This window comes from Rhagoletis zephyria, unplaced genomic scaffold (assembly GCF_001687245.7).
Source record: "Rhagoletis zephyria isolate East Lansing unplaced genomic scaffold, Rhagoletis_zephyria_1.1 Rzeph_scaffold_00580, whole genome shotgun sequence".
NCBI classification, from domain to species: Eukaryota; Metazoa; Arthropoda; class Insecta; order Diptera; family Tephritidae; genus Rhagoletis; species Rhagoletis zephyria.
The window spans coordinates 120,763-142,999 of NW_016157664.1; the positions used below are offsets into that span (position 1 = coordinate 120,763).

The following is a 22,237-nucleotide window of genomic DNA, read 5'->3' on the forward strand; positions in this document are numbered from 1 at the left end:
GTATGTTATATTCGACGAAAATCGTGATTGAAGGTTTATAGTGAGACAGAGTAAATAAATCTATTTAACTTTGAAGACTGAGTTTATTGTATTTTTTGCATTGTTTAAACGGTCAATGGAAAGAAGAATTCGTCAGCATTGTAACAGTGTAATTTTCAAGTTTTTCGTGCAAGTAGTAAATATTTTATTATATATTGAAGCAAAGCATATTTTAATGTCAAGCCCGTCACAAAATACACAAAAGGTTATTTATTGAAGGAAAACACATCTTGGACAGTGTAAAAAAAGCTGACAAAAGTAACGCTATGACGCAGGCGAATATGTGCGAATTGCTTTTAAGTATTTATATGCTTTCATTTTTGAAAAAAATAGAACCGATTATGTTGGTCACGCCCGTCACATGTCACACCCGCCACAATTTAAAGTTTAACAAATTTTAACAAATTCGGCCAGGGACTGCTACCGTTACTTATCTGCTAATCTGAAATGTGTCATATATCTGTTTGTGATCACCGATGATAAAACTAATCATGAAGATATGTTGCACGAGCGATGGGAAAACTTAAGCTATGCTGTCGCGGATAAAAAGAAACCAGTACTTCACTTGTCAGGGCAGAAACAGTATCTCATACGGTTTGACAGGTAACAGCCTCATATTATTTAAGAAATAAGGTACTTTAGAATGACTCATACAGACAATGGAGATGAAGAGTCCGATCAAGGATTATCCCGTCTTTAGGTGGCAGAATCTTTTATGTGTTCGTAAAATCTGATTTTTTTAGAAATAAAGTTAATTATCTAATAATGCGCATTTGTGTATTCATGCTCAACTTGTCACACCCGTAACAGTTGAATTTGGAACATATAATCTATAATTTCCAATAGAGGTAAAAAACTTTGGCGTAAATGTTCAAAGTATTTATTTAACTGTACAATATACTATTTAAAACATAAGCAGAAGATGTAATTAGCAAAAAACTCTGATACAAGTAAGTATGTACATATGTAGTAGCTAATTTGGTTTGTGTACTCGTCACACCCGTTTGGATTAAATTGGTTATGAAATTTTTTCTGGGCATTGTGTACCTTGGAAACCTATTAAAAAATACTCGTTTTAAAGAATTTTATATTAAAGTTTAAGAATTAAGCCTTAAAATGTGAGTTAAATGTCAAACCCTCAAGACAAAACATCGATATATCATTGCCGAAGATATGAAGCACAAATTACAAGAGGCGACCCTGACGTTCGGGAAAAAAAGTGTTTCGAAATTGTCTTGCAAAAATACTTTAGACTAAGGCGTGTACCCAGAAGTGATTTCAGAGTTCATGTAAAAAAAATAAGCAAAACTCGGCGAATTCTGTAAGGTTTTCCTTTACTAAACATTCTTTAAATAAAGCCAAATTATGGACCGTTACAACCAATTCATTTTTAATCTGAAGCCATTCGTTGTCGATTTAATTTTGAATTAAAATGTGGTAAAGGACGTGACAGATTTTTCCCCATACAATATTTTTACTAGTAACACATACTAAATTTAAATTTTTATTTAATTTTTTTTAGTTCTCTCTACCGTTTCGTGTTTTCAAACCCCGTTTTTCCATCTGAATATGAAATTTGAAGTTATACAGCCGTTCGAATTCATTTACTTGCATTTTCGGGTTACCTTTTTTGGGAAATGCCCATATGTCCATATAAACTTCGTGAGATCTCTAACTTTTTTCATTATATAATGAACTAAAAAAAATATTTGCGCGCCAAAGGATTCAGCCATCGAACGTTCTATTTTTTCTTTCTTACATATTTTGTATTAATACTGGTACACCAATTTTAGTACTTACCATCCTTCATTGAATGATCTAGTATTCGCTTCAGTTCCATCCAATCTACTTCCATGTCTGGACCGGCAATACTTTTGAACAGTTTTAAGAGGCTTTCATTATGCGTATCCATTGGTTTCGGATCGATCGGATTTGGAAAGTTTGGCAACACCTATAGTAAATAGGACAAACAGATATTTTAGAAATACGATACTTACAAATACGATTAATATAAATATGTATGTATACATACGTATAAATAGACGTCATCGATTCGCCAACAGTTAGCGAGTGGCGAAATGAACGAACTCAATAAGCCTGATTATGGCAACTTAACTTAACTTAACGGAACGTAGAACTTAGCGAATTAAAAAGAAACAGATTTCGATGTGACATTAAGATACATTAAGTTTCGGCTGTTCGATTATAAGCAACACCCATTTAACAGAATTTTTAAGAGAGAGCCGTAAGATACGTTAAGTTGCCATAATCAGATCAAATGTGGTACAACCAAACTCGCTGTCGTCCATCCCTGCTAGCTAACTTTGTTGTCGCTTTCACATGCAAAATTTTTCGTTAAGCGACCGGTACTCAAACATAGTGAAGTGGCGAATCGATGACGGCTTATATCGTCGTGTAAAGTGCGTAAACCGCGTATCAACAAAATGCAAAACCGCGTACCAGCAAAATGCAAAACCACGTTTTAGAGAGTAAAAACACTCATATTTCAAAATGGTTCTCTTTTTTATAANGACCGGTACTCAAACATAGTGAAGTGGCGAATCGATGACGGCTTATATCGTCGTGTAAAGTGCGTAAACCGCGTATCAACAAAATGCAAAACCGCGTACCAGCAAAATGCAAAACCACGTTTTAGAGAGTAAAAACACTCATATTTCAAAATGGTTCTCTTTTTTATAAAGAAATCGCATATCTGGATAATATATTTCAGGACGAATGGATAAGGATTGAGCCAAGAGGTTGTGGGAGCAAATCCAATTTTTGGCAGCCAATGTCCGTTACGCGGTTTTGCAGAATGACTATACGCGGTTTTGTACTTTAAACGACGATATGTATCTATACTACGTGACAAAAAACTGTAAGGACGCTTTTAACGGCATACAACAATCTGGCACAATTTTTAGGCGAACCCTGAAATAATTCCCTAACGGTCTTTATCCGTTATGGAAAGTTATGCTGATTAAAATAACGAGATGACCTATCTCTCAATTTGAAAGGAAACATAGTTAATTAATAAAAAATAGTTTGCAATTGGTTGATTGCTGCTAAAATCACAGACGTTTTTCGCTGATCGGATCGAGATGGAAGAAATGTCGGTTTCTAAAGGAAGAAATTACAAAGGCCTGCGAAATACAAATCCCATGCGTGCGTTAGGAATTGGTTCAAAAAGTTTTAAAGATTTTTTTTTGTTTTTGCTATTTTGTGAAATGTTCGAACTGCCTTATATACCACTACCGAACAAGGCGGTATGTGTTTTATCCATTAAGGAAATATTTCGACCTCAAATACCAGATTGACTGGTCTAATAGAATTAATTTAATAATAGAAAAAGGTTTTATAGAATTCCGTTATAAAATGCTTACACCTCAACATACATAAATAGTTCGAGATTATCGATGTTTTCAATTTAAAGGAAGTATGAATTAAGGTTTAGTGTCGAAAGAGTCCAGGTCGATATCAGGATAACGTTAAGCGGTATATTCTACACTGAGAGAAAAAACGCGTTGTAATATTAAGAAATATGTTATGAATTCACTGAGGCAAATAACGCATAGTAAAAACGAAAATTTTTTATTTGGTTATCTTTCGTATTTAAAAATGATGGTGTTGATTCAAACTCAACATTTGAAAGCACATTTGAATGTCTGACGTATTTGAGTACGCAAAGAAGCTTGCCACAATTTGTTAATTTCCAGAGGGTCAGGGTTCAAATCCCATTGCAGGCAGCATGGAAATAATGTTTTTTTTGTTTATCTTAATTATGAACAAGCATTCGGAAAGTGCAAAACGCTTCATTTTAATATGGGCGTATTTGAATTGAATATTTCCATACTAAATATTTAGTATTTACTAAAATTTTTATACTAAAATTCATTATGAGTTGGGTTGGTGCTCTTTCATATGCGTTTTTTTTTTAATGTAGCACGTTTCTTTTAATTTGAAATTTGTTTTTCTCTCAGTGTAGGTCTACTGCGCATACAAATGGTTTCGGAAGGTCAGGTTCCCTAAACCAAATTATTTCAAATAATTGACACAATAACCTAAGGCCAGTAGAGTACCAAACTTCACGGAAGTTTTGAATAATTCTGCAAAACTGCAAACGGTTTTTTTTTTTCAATATTGCTATACTACCTGATACCACAGATAAGTACATAACCGTGTGCATGTTAACAGTTCACTAAACTTGCACTTATGCTTTAAAATTAGTATCAATAATTTTATTACCTACCTCTTTCCATTTAACTTCACCATGTTCGGAAATTTTTAATTGTTAAGATTTTTGATTAATAAATAGAATTATAATTGCTGTTTTTTGTTTTTTTTTTCAATGCTTTTAAGTAAATATGTATTATGGACTGAAAAAGGAGTGCCAAATCCCCTACTAATGGAAAAATCTTCTTAGCACACTCAACCTGGCATAGGTTTTGGGTGTATCCCGAAATAATTCCATAACGGTTAAATCATGTGTTGTTTTGATCGGAAAGCTATGCTTAATAAAATAGCGGAATGTCCCATTTCTCAATCTTACAGCAAATATTTTTCATTAATTAAAAACTATTGGCAAGTAATGCATCGATGCTAATATCCCTGACGATTATCGTTCATCGAATCGAAATCAAGAGGGAAGACATATCCCTTGTAGAGAAGAATTTGTCTATATAGTTGCATTCACTTTTCCTATTAAGTTAGATCAAACGTGGGGTTACTCGTTCATGGCGTATGAGTAACATTATACGATAAACAAGAACCAAACCGTTTGTGATATTAGCGGCACTGCGCTAATTCCCAATAGTTTTTAATTTATTAAGAACACTTCCTGCCAAATTAAGAGATAGAACATTTCGTTATTTTAGTCAGTGTAATTTTCCGATCAAAGTGCCATATAATTTATCCAATATCCAATATCGAACCCCAAGCGCCAGATTGAATGCTCTATGTACATATTTGCCTCAAAACGGTTTTGCTGAAATTTCTAGCCATAATCATGGAAATTGAAATATGTGTGCAGTAATATTTTGTTTGCTTAAATTATGTGTCTGTCTACATATGTATGTATATGTATTAGACAGTAAAATATTAGTGTCGTTACTTTAAAAAATAGTAATTAAATTCATTTCCACACATGCATTTTTTAAATGTCTCCAATTTTTTGTAATTTTAATGCCTAGTGGAAATTCCGCATAAGAAAGTATTGTAATTATTCTAGTAGAATTATTTATAATCAAAATTATCGCCGAATGTATGTACATAGGTGTCACCGAAAAATGTGAAAAGGCGACCCCTAGTTTCCCAAAAAAAAATTTCGAAATTGCCTTGCAAAAATAATTTATTCTTACACTGAGGGAAATAATGCATAGTAAAAACGAATACTTTATATTTGATTATCGTTTAAAAATGTTCGTATTTAAAAATAATATTTTCATACAAAACTTAATAGTTACATATTTTAAAATTACAGGTTGAACGAAAAGGTATTGCGGTTAAGTAGCGGTACCATTTACAGCTGCTGGATATGAAGAAGTTATTCGTTTGTGGAAAAATTATGGAATTTTGATTAAAAATCGTATTGCCTCGAATATGGTAATTCGAATTCTTTGATGTTGCACTTTTAGTGTTCGGAAACATTACGCCACAGATCATAATAGCAGATCATGGCTAACATAGTCGCGATTAGCGATTCGTGCAGGACGAACTCAGGAGGTATGAAAAGAACACACAGCTACTGAAGGACTGAGACAGGAACGCAATCTACATCGTCAAGTGTAGAAGTGGGAAGTGCCGTGAATTTCCGATTACATCGCGCCCATGAATGCGATTTGCCAATATTATATTGCGTTTAAATGTCATTAGGGGACATTAGGCGGCTCGACATGGACTAATACAAATTCATAGTGCCAAGTATTCGATTCCGAATAATTTGCTTTTGTCAGGCTTGCGCTCTGTAGGTCGACGCCTAAATCAGCTATCGAAACTAACCGTTAAATATCAAGATTTTTATTTTTAGATCATTGGTAAATCGGGTTTTTTACTTTCTCGATCACAAACAATCGTTAATATTGGATTCTTATTTTTACGGTCAAATTGTTGTTTTTATACTTTCATCGTTTTTTTATTCTGACTTTTTCTCGATCATTATTAATACTTATTATTATTTTATGACCGTTAAGCAATTTTTTATGTATGTCTCAAAATAACGGAAAAACTGAGAATCAAAGAGCACTATCGAAAATTGAAAAACAAAAAAAATTTGATCGGTAAAATAGAATTTTAGTGGTTAAATTGTGATTTTTATTATAAACAGCACAATCGTTACGGGTCCTGGGGCTGGGTTCTGTAACTGTGAGGAAATGCAGTGTAAACAGAGTGCAAAACTCACAACCAAAAACTTACCGAATAAAATGCTGTTTTTCGGAAGAGAAGTGTACACAATTTTGACAGTTAAAACTCATTCTCACACTTCCTGAATCGTAAAATGAAGAATGTAAACCATTTTCAGCGTACACTTGAAAACTCAGTTACAGAATCCAGCCCCCTGGTCTAAATACCTTCGTTGACTCATTTACCAGACCCATTGCAGCTTCATAGCTGGGAGCGTAGCTTATAAAATTAGAGCGAGGCAAAGTCTTACTTACAAAACCTGTCATTATTGAATGATGTAGTACTTTCAAATATATAGCTTCAAATTCGATTATCTCTGGTAATACTCACACAGTAAGACCATAAAGGTGATAGCCCACAACTTAATGTAAAGATTAAAAATTATTTTTATTTGTTTAGCCAGTGACAAGTAAGTAATTGCATTTTGAAAATAGATATTGCAGAAAATCACTTGCGCCATACTTCCGAAATGTGAAACAAATTTTGTGCGTACCCATCGAAAGCTGTGTGTGAATGGTGCTCAAATGTGGATAATAAAGATGCGCGATGTTTAGATGCCATATTAATTCTCAGTGAAACTTTAATAAGCGCACCCTAATTGTTTTTGAAACGGTCGATTAAAAATGGGTCGCGTATTAACATAATGTGCCCCCAGGAGCTCCAAAAACCATTAAGCAATCCGTCTTGCCGATAAGGAACGTCATATTTAATGTTTGAATGATAGAATCTGACTATTTGTCATTTCATGAAAATGCGATAAGACTTTTAGGCATACACCTAGGCAAATAACAAGCTTATATTGTAGATAATTAAATGGTTAAATATGTATGTATGTATGTATGAATATACCAAATATAAATGAATTTCTGATTTCCTAAGGACGCTTTCCCATTTCATTTAACGATTTCTCATTTACTATGAACTAATCTCATTTCCAAATAACGGTTTCGTATTTGAATTTGGGCGCTTTCTCAATTACAACTGACTATTCTTGTTTTCAATTGAACTTTTGGCTATTATAATTAACTATTAACTCATTTACAACATCGGTGTTTTTCTAGCCATGATTATAACCGGTCAAATCTGTTATATTAGATTATATCTACATATGCATTTATTTAGTTTAATTTATAGTTTATGTATGTTATCTTGTGATCATGTTATTACTAGTAGAAAGTATTAGAGGAAGGGACTTTCATTGGAAGCAAAGAATGTAAATAATCTAACAGCTTAAATGACAGTTAATTGTTATTTTTCCTAGCTTTGGTGTACGCCGAGAAAAGCCACCCAGCCATCAGAGACAAGTGCGTTTTTCGTTCACTTTTCGTATCCGGAAACGTACAGAAACCGACTTAAATTTTCGTAGCCGAAAAAATTTAAGCGACATTTTTTTCTAATTTTCTCCACTTCTCGAAATAGTCAATATAGCTATGCGCCAAATATAGTAACACTGCATTTTTAAGTTTTCTATCTGACGTCAGGACTTTGCAATTTAGGGGATATGATTAATACGATTATTATTTTTCACTTTATAAATATGCTGCTGTGCTAAAATGAGTACACAACAAAAATCGCCGTTTCACAATCATTTTCGGTACTTTTATGGACACACTTTTCGATTGCAAAATTTAGTAGGAACATGTATCATATTTAAAAACGATGGAATATGGAATCGGAAAACTGATAAAATATCAACAACTTTTTTTCATTTCCGATTACTTGGCTGGATGGGTTACTCTTCACCTAGTAAAAGCATAATTGTACGAATATCTGAGTATGAGTTGATCTGGTATGAGTATAAAATTCATAAATCCATAGATTGCTTTTTACTTTGGTAATGAATTCAGTGAAAATTCGTTTTGAATGCTTAAGTTGACGAATAAATAATAAAAAAAAAATCTAAAATAAGTCCTATTTAGCAATTTTGAAATTTTTTAATTGCCATTGAAAGTGTAAACAGCGCTTTCTCAAAGACGCCAATATATCTCGTATTTTTTAAGTTATGGCTAGACTAACATAATGTTAAAAAAAGCAGCTCCGAAAAAGTCATATGTATAGGGCATATTGCATTGACGATGACGATATTTACATATTTATGTACACACTATGTATGTTTATTAAACGCAAATCTTAATCAATAAACTTAATGAAAACTACTAACCTTATCATCAGTCGGGCTTCCATATCCAACATGGTCGTCATTCTCTCTGGCATATTAGTAGTATTGGAAGGATCAAAAGGAAATAAGAGAAAAAAGTTTGGTAAAATAGGGTAGGCTAAATAGCAAAATTATATAAAGTTGTGAAACTGCGGAATTATCTATGTGTTATGAATTATTTCTGTTTTTTATGAATTGGAGGATTTTTAATATCATACTATGTAAATATGTATGTAAATAAAATTAAAAAATAAATATATACATACTCCATGTTATTCTTAGTTTCCGAAAAGACACGAATAACGAATTCACCTTCCTCATTCTGGTCAAATGTTGAGGGTACGATTAAGTAATGACCTGGCGGTAGTTTAAAGCGTGCACAGACCTAAAGAATCAAAGAGAGAAAATGTGGGACAAATATTTGTTAATGTTTTTTTTTTTAATGTGTGTTAGAAACCAGTGACGTGAACCGGTTTTGAACCGAAACTGCTTTTTTCTATTAATTAACTGAACCATTAAACGAAATGAAACTTTCCACAAATGTTTGATCTGAACCGAAAACCGAACCACTTTTCCTAGAGGTTTTAAGGTTCGTTTCAACCAATTTTCAATAGATAAATGTACCCACTATTTTGTTTTTTGTTAAATACGGTAATACCTACCATGTGGCAATCAGCCGCATTACGAGAGTCGTGTCGAATTCAAATCGAATCGTATCGATAATTTCATGTTATTGCCTAAAATTTCGACTCGACTAGTGTATTAAAACGGAAAAACTTGGCAGCACTGATTTATGCCGTTTACTTATTTCTGCACGACAGTAGACAATGCCAATGTTGTCGAATAGTACAATTTAGCCTAATTTACGACTTACGCAATGAGACTGATTGGATTAGCGCAGAATGAGTAAGATCCAAATTACCTCCTAGCAACAAACATAGGGAGCACTGTTCGCAGCATTACTTCGAAGTTATAAAGAACTTTGTTTCCTTATCAGCCAGCATCTGTCAGTCAGAAATGGAACGAAGCATAATTCTGGCCCGCAGGTGTTTAGTTAAGATTAGCAGGGCCTTATAAACGAACACAAATGAACCATAACCAATTTCTAATCAAATATAAAGGCAACCCATCTCAGATGACAGGCGCTTGACACGTTATTTTTTTCCGAACCGTTGAACCGAACCGAAACTCCGGTTAAAATACCAAAAAACCGCTTGGACTAACCAACCCAAAAGTGCGAAAACGGTTCGAACCGCTGAACCGAACCGACCAAATTTTTCATCCGGTTCACGTCCCCTAAGATTGAATATGTTGAAAGAAATAATTATTTTGGAACGTAACAGTAACTACTGACGGGTGCAAAATAAAACTCAATAACTAACATTATGCGACAGTGCAAATATACCTGAAACATAATTTTTATTTATTTAAAAAACCTATATTTTCGTACTTGCATAAATTTACCATTTGCCCGGATACCGGATATACAGTTACTATACGATATCCGGCCGGCCGAACAGTTTCTCAAAATTGTTTTAAGTGAGAGCGACATATTTTGACACAACTTTATCTCCTTTATCCATACCTTTACCGATGATATTATGGGCTAAAACTGACAGATAGCCGATTTCGCAGGGCATGAACACGACTAAGACCTATTCTGATCCCAATCAACCGACAAACCGCTTTTTGATCCCATTTGACAATGTGTTTTCACTTATTTGACGACAAATGCCACTGAATTTGACATAGTGAAAACCAGCCTTATGTAGGTTTATATGTATGTATATGTACATCATTTCTAAAGTCTATAAATCCTCTTTCTAAAACATTTTGATTTTTCAAATATCATAAAAAATAGTCAATTAATATACATATCGACCCCTTTGTGCAAAATTATCATGTGTTATATTTTTTACGAGATTCACTTTTTGATGCAACTTTGTTTTACACTCCATAACGCATTACCCGTTCAAATATTACGGCTTAAAAACCAAAAGCTACCCCAAAAAATGAATTCTTTCTTGTAGGCGAAATTATCATATGTGATAAAAAAATTAGAAATGTTTTTCTTTTCTACAAAAAAATCTTGCGCTGAGTTATATTTCTCAATTATCTCAGCAAATCTAAACTTTAGCATTGGTGGTGCTAGCCAAAGAAAATTAAACATACAAAAACACTTTTCTGTAAAATTTGGTTTTTGTAACACATGATAATTTTGCGCAGAGTGATAAGTGTATGAAATACGAACATAACGGTTAAAAAATTAGGGTTCAGGAACTATAAGAAACCTATTTGCATGTTGTATTCAAACCTACAACCTGCACTAAATTCAGTTTCGGGTGTATTCCGTTTTTTTCTGCCAGCACTGCCTAATCATAATTATTGATCCATGTAAGTATGTATAAAATAAAGATGAAATGCTAAGGGCAAATTGTTAATTTACATAAATTACTTAAGTAGTGATTGCAGTCGCTCATTTACGGTGCAACTTAAAAAGTACCCACCTCTCGTGTATTTATAAAGTGTGGCGAACGTCCGACGGATGCGCGGTATTTGAAGAAATTTAAGCCCTGTGGCCTAGTGTTTAAATCTTCTTCGGCCAAATGATAGATAGCAAAGCCGATTGTTAAACATTCCATGCCCATATTACGTTTTGAGCGGCGATTTTTTTGCATTAACGCCACAATAACCGTGCACTTGCCATCATCATCATCCTCATCAGGATCGGTCAACGTTATAACATACTGTGGATTACTCCAGAAAGTATCTAAGAAATTACGACATCCACCTGCCGTCATGCCTTGCGTCCATTCGCCCTCAAACATAGACATTTCCCATCTACGTTTGCCACTACTTTGCTGCTCTTCCGTAAGCGAGTCTGGCGATAAATTACAAATTTCAACACGATCAAAATTGTTTAGGAAATCTTGGAATGACATCCAAAATTCACCATCACGATCGAATGTCAAACCGATTTCTTGCTTCTGATCCTCAGGTATGTAACGCCATTCAGGTGAACTATCACTCCATGGGCCGTTCCATTCGGCCTCATTACCCCAAGGATTACGCATACGTATCATTGGTATCTTACCCTGTCGATTAGGTACAGAGATATCGATTAAGCAAACTTGCGTTATCGAATATGCATGGCCTCGAATTAGGCCTTGGGGTGTTTCGGCTTCCAAAACATTCGGATCAGGTTCCAATGAACAACCCATTAATGAGTTACGTTCAACCGCTTTATGGAGAATATTGAATAGATTTGGTGGTGCCTCTTTCAAATCGTACCATTCTGTTACACCGCCAGTGAAATCTTCCATACCCTCACAAGTGGTGCCACCTTTTAATGCTTCATATGAACCATGTAGTCTAAAAATGGAGCGAGAGTTAACACATGAAATGATATCTGTTACTTTTTAAAGTAAATGCGACCTACTTGGCGTAGGCTTTCTCCAGCAAAGCACTCCAGAACTCATTTTTCTCAGTGGAATGCATGTACATCAATTCACCACGATATGTCGGCAGGCGATCATCGACCACTACATCAATCCATTTGCCGTATTGCCAGAAGCAAAAATGAAAGATGCCTGCATAATTTTCTTCAAAGTTCTGATCTGGAGGCACAACGCGAAAGAATAGATTTGGGTCCTGCGTCAAATTTGCAGTGGCTGCCAGTAACCAACAGTCGCCTAATTCGCCTTGTTGCACATCGAAACGTGAGTAGCCTTCCACAAAGAACTGTGGATCATTAGCGATCTCCTGTGGACCGAAATAAATTGGTTACAGTATTATTTTTTTTTTAATACTAGGGTGTGCATTAGGGTGGTCCAAAAATGCATGGACAAAAGCAAAGTCGACATTTTAATGTCGGCACCCGCTAGAATTGTTCTATACCGAAAAAATATACCCCTATTTTTTATTTTGAAATCAAAAAATATTTGGGGAGTGCTCAAAGTTTTCCATGTATTTTATATGGGGAAAAACAACTTTTCGTAGAAATGGTATAGAATTCTTAAAAATCAATATTTTTTCGATGGGAAAGCTCAGTTTCTCTTCAGGAGATTCCCAATAATAACAACCAATTGTTTTTTAGACTAAATTGATTTTAAAATAAAGAATAGGGGTATATTTTTTCGGTATAGAACAATCCTAGAGGGTGGCAGCATTAAAATTTCTACTTTACTGTTTTTGGATCACTTTATTGTGCATATGTACATATGTATGTATGTATATTATTAGCAAAGAAATAAAACAAGTGAATGGGTGAGAAAATACGTTTCCAATGATACCTCACAAGTCTAAATCGGAAGAGTTTAGGTTCAGTTATTCAAGTTTTTCTTATACCAATCTTTGAAAAAAGTTAAAAAACAGCATCAAAAATCTCATTATTACGATTCCGTCCAATTTTTTTTTTTTTAGTTTTTTAAAATATTTTCATACAAATTGTTTAAGCTTAAATCGTTTTGTCATTTGAGAAGATTTTTTCAAAAAACATCTTTAAGAAACTATTTTTATTCATAAAAAACTCTATTTTTGGAGGGATTTTCAAATCTTAATATTTTTCCGAAATATTTTGGAGGACATCTTAAAATATAATAGATTTTATAACTCCAATGAACAGTACCGATTTTTTTTTTTTTTAGTTTTTTAAAATATTTTCATACAAATTGTTTAAGCTTAAATCGTTTTGTCATTTGAGAAGATTTTTTCAAAAAACATCTTTAAGAAACTATTTTTATTCATAAAAAACTCTATTTTTGGAGGTATTTTCAAATCTTAATATTTTTCCGAAACATTTTGGAGGACATCTTAAAATATAATAGATTTTATAACTCCAATGAACAGTACCGATTTTTTTTTTTTTTGTATGGGGAGTGATGCAGTCTAATGTATATACTATGTCGGGTTTTTTCTAATAAATTTTCGTGATACTCACATGGGGCCTTAACCATTCGATGTGTCGATCAGGTCGTTGCGAAAACATAAGCGATTCGTTGTTGGCTGGAAATAATGGATCTTCAAATAATGATCCATTCGTCAGACACATGCTTCGGATGGCCTCAAAATCTTGAATGTCTGCTTGAACTCGGGAACCACTGCCTCGTTCTCCAAGCTAAGTAAGAATATGTATGTATTTTCATAATAACATGTTATTCAACACTTTTCTCGGGAAAAAGTTAACACTAACTTCTGAATAGTGGTTTGTCGCTAGCTAAAAGCGAAAATTTGCTAAGTCCACTTTTTATGCTACAAGTTTTTATTCAGTGAATTCCAAAGGAAGCACAGAAAATCGGATATATAATTGTAAATAATACAAACACATTTTTTCACAACATTTGACCTTGTGTTGATAAATTAGACTTAAACAATTTTTATTATAAGCTAGCGTAAAAAATAATTTCAAATAAGTATGTACTCAAATATTATTTGGGTGTGAATTTCGGCCATACACTCCCATTGATCTTGTGAAATCCCAAATTCATATTTTTTAGGCTATCCAAAATCAGAGGTCGAAATAACTTTTAGTGAGCGAGTTGATATGCTAAAATGTTCTTCAAAAATATTCACCCAAAAATTTAACTAAAGGCTAACAATTTTTGCCTTTAAATTTAAATTTTTTTCAAAAATCACTAATATAAATAATTTAAAACCTAATTACTATATTAAAAATAGTTTTGAGCTAAGATTTCAAAAACCTTATACAAAGCTCAATAAAAATATTAAAAATTTGCGATATTATTTGTACATATGTATTTTCATTTTTAATTCTAAGGTACAGTTGTACTAATAAACATTATTGAGACCTAGTGTAACATACGGCATGAGCACGATTGAGAGAATACAAAGGTTGCGCCGATCTCGGACCGCTATTCCTCTCATAATGAATTTGGCAGATTCGTTGTTTGCATGACGTCACACTGGTGCAACTTGTTTACGTTTTCCTTGCAACATTTTTTCTTCTTCTTCCATTCTTGCTCACGTTTTGGCATTTCTCTCTCGCAATTGCACCAGTGTGACGTCCCACAAAAGTTATTCTCAAAAATCCTCTCTGATCGGCGCAATCTTGCATTCTATCATTCTTGCGGCATGAGTAACCTTTTCCATGTTAAGCTTTGAATTCTTTTTCATTCACAATTCAAACTTAAAATGAGAATATCTTGGGTAAAGGACCTGGTCTAGAAAAAGGGTATACAGACACGTAAACTATGACCCAAAATTAATTGTACGTGTCGGTGTGTTTTTCGGCAGTTAACTATCAATGTTTGTAATGAAAACCAGTCCGGAATCCACGAATTCATGAAGTTTCGCAATTTCTACAGTTCAATGTGCATCTCTTTGGTCCATTTTTGGTATAGTCTTTTAAGTAATACTTCAGGACTGGCTGACGAAAATGTCATTTACATAGACGACGTCTATTCTGACTTCTGACAAGGCGGTAGTCATCAGACAAACAGTCAGGGCATAAGTGTAGAAAGACTTGGCGTCAGTTGGCCCAGAAGAGAAACGATTGGCGTGCTTTGGGACTCGGTCAAAATCGCTTAGGCAGTTACAGTGCCAATCAAAAAGCAGAACTGCTTTATATATGGGTCTAGAACTTATATGCCAAATTGAAATCAGCCCGCCCTCGAAATGGCTATTGATCTGACCAGTTTGCTATTCAAGCGAGCTCTATCAAATAACTATGACTACGGGCTACGAAAAAGAAACAAACTTTCCACTCCACTTAACAATATTAGTTTTTCTTAAAATTTTCGAACAATCATACTTTGTAAATCAGCTGACCATCAAAGGTTCTCTTTCGAACCAGCGCAGGTGGCTTCTTAATAGCTTCATTCGCTTTATTTTGACGCTTTACTTCACATTTTTCTTCCTGCTCCTTCTCGCTGGCTACACTATCCGCATCAATCAAAGCTAGATTATTGTAAAGAGCTTCAAAGCTTAGATGTGGAGTTAAACAAGCTGTTTTCCGCAAAGTATTTGCATTTTCAACAGCTCTTATATCCGTTTTAGTACAAAAATCGCTCTCCACTTCAAAAATGCATGAATCGGCTGCCAAAGTAGATGTGCGACTATAATCACTTTCTTTAGTCAACATTTTTATAATATATCGCTTTTAACCGGCCACTTTTATGCAACTATTTAAATATTAATTTTTAATATAGTATGCAGTATGTAGGTATTTCTTTGGCAAAATTTTTTCACGCAATTTTACATGTCTACTAGAAGGAAGCTTTCGCTTGAATGAAATCTTTTCGAGCATACAAAACGCTATGTGGTACATTTGTCCTAGTTGCTTTCACTTTCATTTGATGGGCAATGGTTGGTCTAGACATGCTATGCTCTTTATTATTTAAATAATATCATGGATATTAAGGAGTGGTACGCGCACGAGTATTTAGGACAACTACATACGCACGTATGCTGTTGGGAATCATACGAAGCGCCAATGAAAGATAATTTATTTTTGTTCTAACTCAAATATGTCACGGAATAGTATTTAACGCATGGTTGTAGAGTAATAGTTAATAATTAAGGCCGGAATCTCTTATTGTTGGGGAAGAAATCGTATACCGTTGAGGTAGGCAAAGCGAACAGGTGTGTTGACACTATTCCAAGTTAAGGAAATTTCAGGAGTTTGCCGCAATTGGCAGTGAATAAAAGCATATCACGTGAATATACTTTGTTGCTGCCTCCTTCCACTAAGTATCATATAATGGCACTCCTTAAACTTAACCCCAACGCTTTGTGTTATACATACATAAGTATATATCGTCCTTTAAAGTAAAAAATCGCGTATGTGAGGTTTAATAAATTAATTTCTAGAGAGTAAAAACACTCATATTTCAAAATGGTTCCCTTTTTTATAAAGCAATCGCATTTCCGGCTAGTATATTACAGGACGAATGGATAAGGATTGGGCCAAGAGCTTGTGTGAGCAAATCCAATTTTTGGCAGCAAATGTCGGTTAAGCTATTTTGCAGAATGACGTTACCCGGTTTTGTACTTTAAACGACGACATGTATGTATGTACATAAATTCCTGTATACACATGTACATAAATATCAACATAGCAAACATTTTTAAAATCAGTGATGTAGTGCTGATATTTATTTATTGCTGATGCGGTTGGACCGAAGTCAAAAGAGATTGTAGATGATTACGCCTGCGCGCCAAATGGTTTAATTTCTGGCAATCGCTTTGAGCACCTTCCAGCTTATCCCGAGTTGCTTCGCTTCTCGGACGGCTGTTCTTCTCCATGTTTCGTGCGGTCCGCCGGGGAGCCTGCCTCTGCCGATCAGTGGATTCCATTACAAGGCCATCTTTGCAATACTGTCTTTACACAAAGTCTGGCCTATCCAGTTCCATTTCTGTTTTCGAATCCAGATGTCAAGGGGCCTTTCTGAGAAACTACGGAGTATATTTCTGTGTATTTGAAAAGCCTAATCTTTAAGTAGGAGCTCCGATTGTTGTTTCGCCAAAAGGTGTACATCATACAAAAGGCCGCTTTGAATTCATTTATTCGGTGGCCAATGTCTTCGTCAGTGCCGCCACCGGAGGCAATTTCGCTGCCAAGGAAAGTGAACCTCCCCACAGTCTAAACAGTTTTATCGCAGACTAAACGCTACGCGCATTGGGCGTTTTAGATGTACATACATACATACGTCGTCAGCCTAATCAAAGTGCTGCAGTGAACTGGACATGTGGATTTAATAACATCGGCGATTTTTTCGGAAAGACTTTTCGAAATCGACAAACATCAAATGCAGATCAGCTCTGAATTCAGCGCACTGCTTGATGGTGATTCTTAATGTGTTCATATGGTCAGCGCAGAAACTCGAATTTATAATAAAAATTTAAAATAAAATAAATGAAAGGATGTTATGCACTCTTACCACGGCCACATTAAATGCACACATACATACATATGTTTTTGTGCATATCATCATGGGACAATTGGTCTAATATATATAATTTGTACTATAACCAACACAGGCTCCCCAAACGAATTATACTGAATTAATTTAAGTAATTACGTTAGCAAGTGAACAAATAGACAACACGGATAGTTAATTAACTTGACATTATATAAAATTGAGCAAATATTTTCAAAATATAATAGATTAATGGTGAAAGAAACTAAATCAGATTTGCAATTTTTTTCTTATATGATTCTGAGAGTGATAATTTATATTTTTACTAACCATTGAGAAATAACAGTGTTAAATTTGTAAAAATTATAAAAGATTACTGTGAAACTTACATTTGATGTCTTAGTGCGGTACGTGAAGATTTAAAAGAAGCCGCATAAAAAGTTGTAAAAGCAATTAATTAGATTTGAGTCAAAAATGTATGTATATAATGTGCATACACATACATATGTATCTACTTATAAATACATACATTAGGGTGTGAAAATTTTTTACTATATGGGTATTCTACGTAAAATTCTAAGCAAATTTTCCGAAGAGATCATGGATCAAAAATTAATTTCGAGCTTGCCGAATTGCGAATATAGTTTTATTTTTCCTTAGCAAATTTTTATTTGGCTCTAGAGGAAGGAAGTGTTGGAAAATTTTATAAAAAAATGCTATAGGGGGTTTTTCGGTATGAGGAATAAATTTTCGGACTTATTTTTTTCTAAGAACATCCGCCAGAGACGCAACTGTGAAAATTTTTCACATTTTCTTACGTTTTGCCAGAAAATAGCGTATTTTACATTTATTATGTCCACAACGTTTTAGGGCTCTGTCACACGGTCAGTAATTATCACGATATTTGGATCGCGATCCATATTGATGGATTGATGGATCGCGCACGAATGCTACATGTTCAATATTTATCGCGTCAGTATTTGCATAATTTTTGTGCTGAAAGCTTATTATGACGCAAGAAATTATTTTTATTTTATACGTATAATTTACAGATATTGCATTCCACAAATATTTTAAAATTTCCAATGTTAATTAAAATTTGTTTTGAATGATTTTAAGCCCCGAGAGCGAAGGAAGAGCCGATGTTCGCATTATGAGAGTAAAAGAAGTACTGACGAAATGTATGGATCGCGTTTTGAAAGTGCTACACATTCAATATTTATTGACGGTATTGCGATCCGCGATCCAGATTTCAAAATTTTTAGAAATTTTGCGATATGGATCACGATCCATCAATACTGCATGCTACACCGTCAATAAATATCGCGATACTTGGATCACGTCAATAAATACTGACCGTGTGACAGGGCCCTTATGATGATGCATTCCATGGTATTAAGTAGAGTTGGGCACTTTAGTTCTTTTGAGTGAACCGTTCGGTTGTAGTGCGTTCACCATAGGGAACTAGTTCTTTATTTCATAATATAATTTTTGTCTGACATTTATTATGCATTTTTTGCATACAAAAAATTGTCAATCATACTTTGTATGGAAGAAAATGTGTGAAAAAATTGCCAAAAATCAACGTGATTTTTTAGCAACTTAAAACTTATACTTTATTACACTATAATTCAATGGGCTATAAAACTGCATACTCAAAGAAATCCTGCAAAATATGATTAAAGTCGAAAATTCAAATGCATGTTTTTGCAGAATTTTTATAATTTTTTGAAATTTATACGGTTGTTGTTAGTTAATGAGCTGTATTTTTATAAAAAAAAAAATATTGAATACACAAGAGAAAATTGGCAACATTTGTTAAAATGTCGCGTCTCTATTTACCGCCACCACTGTATGTAAACACTTACATATTAAGCCTTATCGCCCGAAATCTTTTATCCGCCCGTTGTGAATACACGGAAACGCAAAGTAAACTGGTTCGGGGAAAATTAAACTCATCATAAGGCCGAATGCTGTGCAAAAACATGAAATTAGAAAGCTTGTTTGATTTTAAAAGCGTTCTACGCTAGTTTAATATTTGCCTGCCCCCGAAAAAATCGTTCGCAAGGAACTGAAGTAGAAACAACGTAAAAGCGTTTTAAAACGTATCTCTAAAGATGGGGACACAAGTCATACGTTCGTGTCAATAATATGTATTTGGGTTGCAATCGAAAATGACAAGTAGTAGCACTGAAAAATTTAGTTCAATAAAAAACCGAACTAGTGAACTAGTTCAGTGAGGTAAACTAGTTTAGTAGTTCATTTAGTTCAAGAACCACCCAAGCCTAGTATAAGGAATAACATTTGTATAAATTCCACACACTACCGAAGAATATAAAACAATACGAAACCCGTAGCTGAACTTTTTTTCCCTTTTAAGATGATTTCTCATACTACGCTTATGCGGCAGAATTCATGAATTCTGCATTTCATGAATTCAAAAATGGTTCCGTTTATGCATAATTCGCGAATTCATGAAATGAAGCGTTTTCAAAAAATGGCAGCGCACTAGCGAGAAACTAAACAGTAGGGTTGTGGTATTAGTCTTTTTAGAAGAAACCAAACAAGTCTAGTACATGATATACATATGTATGTGTTGATAATATGTACATAGAAAGAATGCAATTTTACTTAGATATACAACGAATAATGGCATATGTACCCTGCAGTGAAATCCCAAACAAGTCAGGAAAAATACTAGTTTACAACTAGAATTCCCTGACAGAAACCGAACTAGTTCGAAAATGACCAAACTTGTACCAAGTACAAAACTATTTATTCATGCCCTGTTTTATTTGACTTAGACAGTTTAATACGATAAAGTACACAAAATATTATAACTTTTATTTGGGTATATTGTAAACCATTAAATTGAGTACGTATTTGATTATACCAGGCCTGTTAAATAATGATTAATATTCATAATGACTATTAATTAAAGCATGTTTTTTTGATAACCGTTTAGTTGATTAAATACCGATTAATTGTTACTCTTATAAATTTTTAAAAAGAATAAACTGAAATGTGCAAAGTTAATGAATTTAATTTATTTTAATACTATATAAAATATTTTAATTTATTTTATTACTGAAGTATTAACTGATGTATTAATTTTATTTTTAACTAAAATTTTTTCCTTTGCAGATTCAATATTATTAAAAAAGATAAATATATAGTATTTATTGTTCCTGAAACCTTTTACTTTTTATAAGAAATGTATTTAAATTTATGTTCGAAAGTCGGAAATATTTATGTATTTAGTTTTGCTTTTAATTAATGGTCAAAAAAATTTACACTAATTATTGGAACATCTGAGGCTGCTAAATAACAATGTGTGATATATTAAAGTGTACTTAATCAAAAGTTTTTTATAGTATATTCATGAATTCATTTTATTTTTTGACTCCCAAAGTAGTGGTTTTGGTCGATAATTGGACTAGTATTTTTCTGTATATTTTCAACTAGTATGATACTGGTATATTTCTGACCGAAATCTGACAATTGCCATCTCGTAATTAAATGTATATATGTACATGTATATATGTACTTATGTTGCGTTAACATTATTAACAAACCCATCAAAATATAAATAATTGAGAAGCATTAAAGTAATACCCATCCAAAAACTCCATGTACTCATCTAAGGGCCAGTTTTTCAGTTTAAACTTAGTTTAAGTAAACTGACTTTAAATTGAACAGCTGGCTGACATTTGATTGGCTGATCTTAATTTAAACAAGCCGGATCGGGCGTTTCAACTGAGTTTAAACCACGGCAGTGCACTGAAAAACTGGCTCTAAGTATTCTTCGTTTTCGAAGCGATCCCCAAATGGAGGCTGCAAGAAAAATGCATTTCTTTTCTATGTTTTGACCAACTCACGTTTTGACCAACTTTCATTTCGAGGCACTACTCTTTTGGAGAGTATGGTCTTGTTCTGGATAATGATAATATCCGCCGTAACAAAATGTTGAGAACAAACATACCGATATTTTACACGATTGAGAGAAATAGAGATTGCGCCCATCGCGGTACCGCTAATCCGCTCTTTGTGAATTTGAAGGAATCAGCTGTGTGCCTGACGACATTTTGGTGCAATTGTTGATTGAGGAAAACCAAATAACTATTTAACTGTGTGACTTATTACAAAGTTTGAACTGTGCTCTTCGTAGTGGGTTAGATATCCAGACCCGCGCCCCCTACCCCTCTTCTCATTCTTCCGCATTGTTTACATATGCCTATGTGTTTTGGCATTTCTCTCTCGCAATTGCATCAAGATGACGTCACGCAAAAATTACGCTGAAAAATCCTCTCTCATGGGCGCGATCTGTATTCTAGCATTCTTGGATATTTTTAGAATTCTTTTCTTACTCACGCCGCAGGCTTCAAGCCATAATAAGTTTATCTCACAAAAGGAAGCGCTGGAAATTTTAGGAGTTTTTTACCAACTTCCCTGCAGTGATATTTTGTACTATTTTTGCAGCCTCCAAATGCTCAACTAATTTTTCTTTTTATTATATTAAAAAAAATCGTTTATTTCTTGCTTTGTCGATCAAATCCTTTTTAGAAAAAAAAAAAATTATTATAATTTTCAATCTGGTAGCTAGATCTTGATGAAATGTAATAATCCCAGCAAAAGTCAAATGGCTTACATGGCTGCTAATGTCATTAAGTGAAACTACCTTCTTAAGGCAGCAGCAGAAGTTCTCGGCAAATGCGACGAATATGCTTTTCAGACGAATAAACTTTTTCGCCATATGGCTACACTT

The 22,237-nt window shown here is 33.9% G+C and overlaps 1 protein-coding gene across 4 annotated transcripts in view; it reads right to left on the bottom strand.

Annotated features, from left to right (window-relative positions):
* The window catches only part of CalpA (calpain A), a 32,393-nt gene that overhangs the window by 2,228 nt on the left and 7,928 nt on the right, over positions 1-22,237 (bottom strand). For 3 of the 4 annotated variants that reach the window (XM_017612773.1, XM_017612775.1, XM_017612772.1), the window contains exons 3-8: positions 13,536-13,712; positions 12,036-12,358; positions 11,104-11,968; positions 8,863-8,981; positions 8,600-8,645; positions 1,840-1,990 (exon numbers count right to left, since the gene is read on the bottom strand). In XM_017612773.1, coding sequence (XP_017468262.1) covers positions 1,840-1,990; positions 8,600-8,645; positions 8,863-8,981; positions 11,104-11,968; positions 12,036-12,358; positions 13,536-13,712 — 1,681 coding nt within the window. Of the gene's footprint in view, positions 1-1,839; positions 1,991-8,599; positions 8,673-8,862; positions 8,982-11,103; positions 11,969-12,035; positions 12,359-13,535; positions 13,713-22,237 lie in introns of those variants that run through there. The other variant, XR_001847118.1, reaches the window with a different exon arrangement.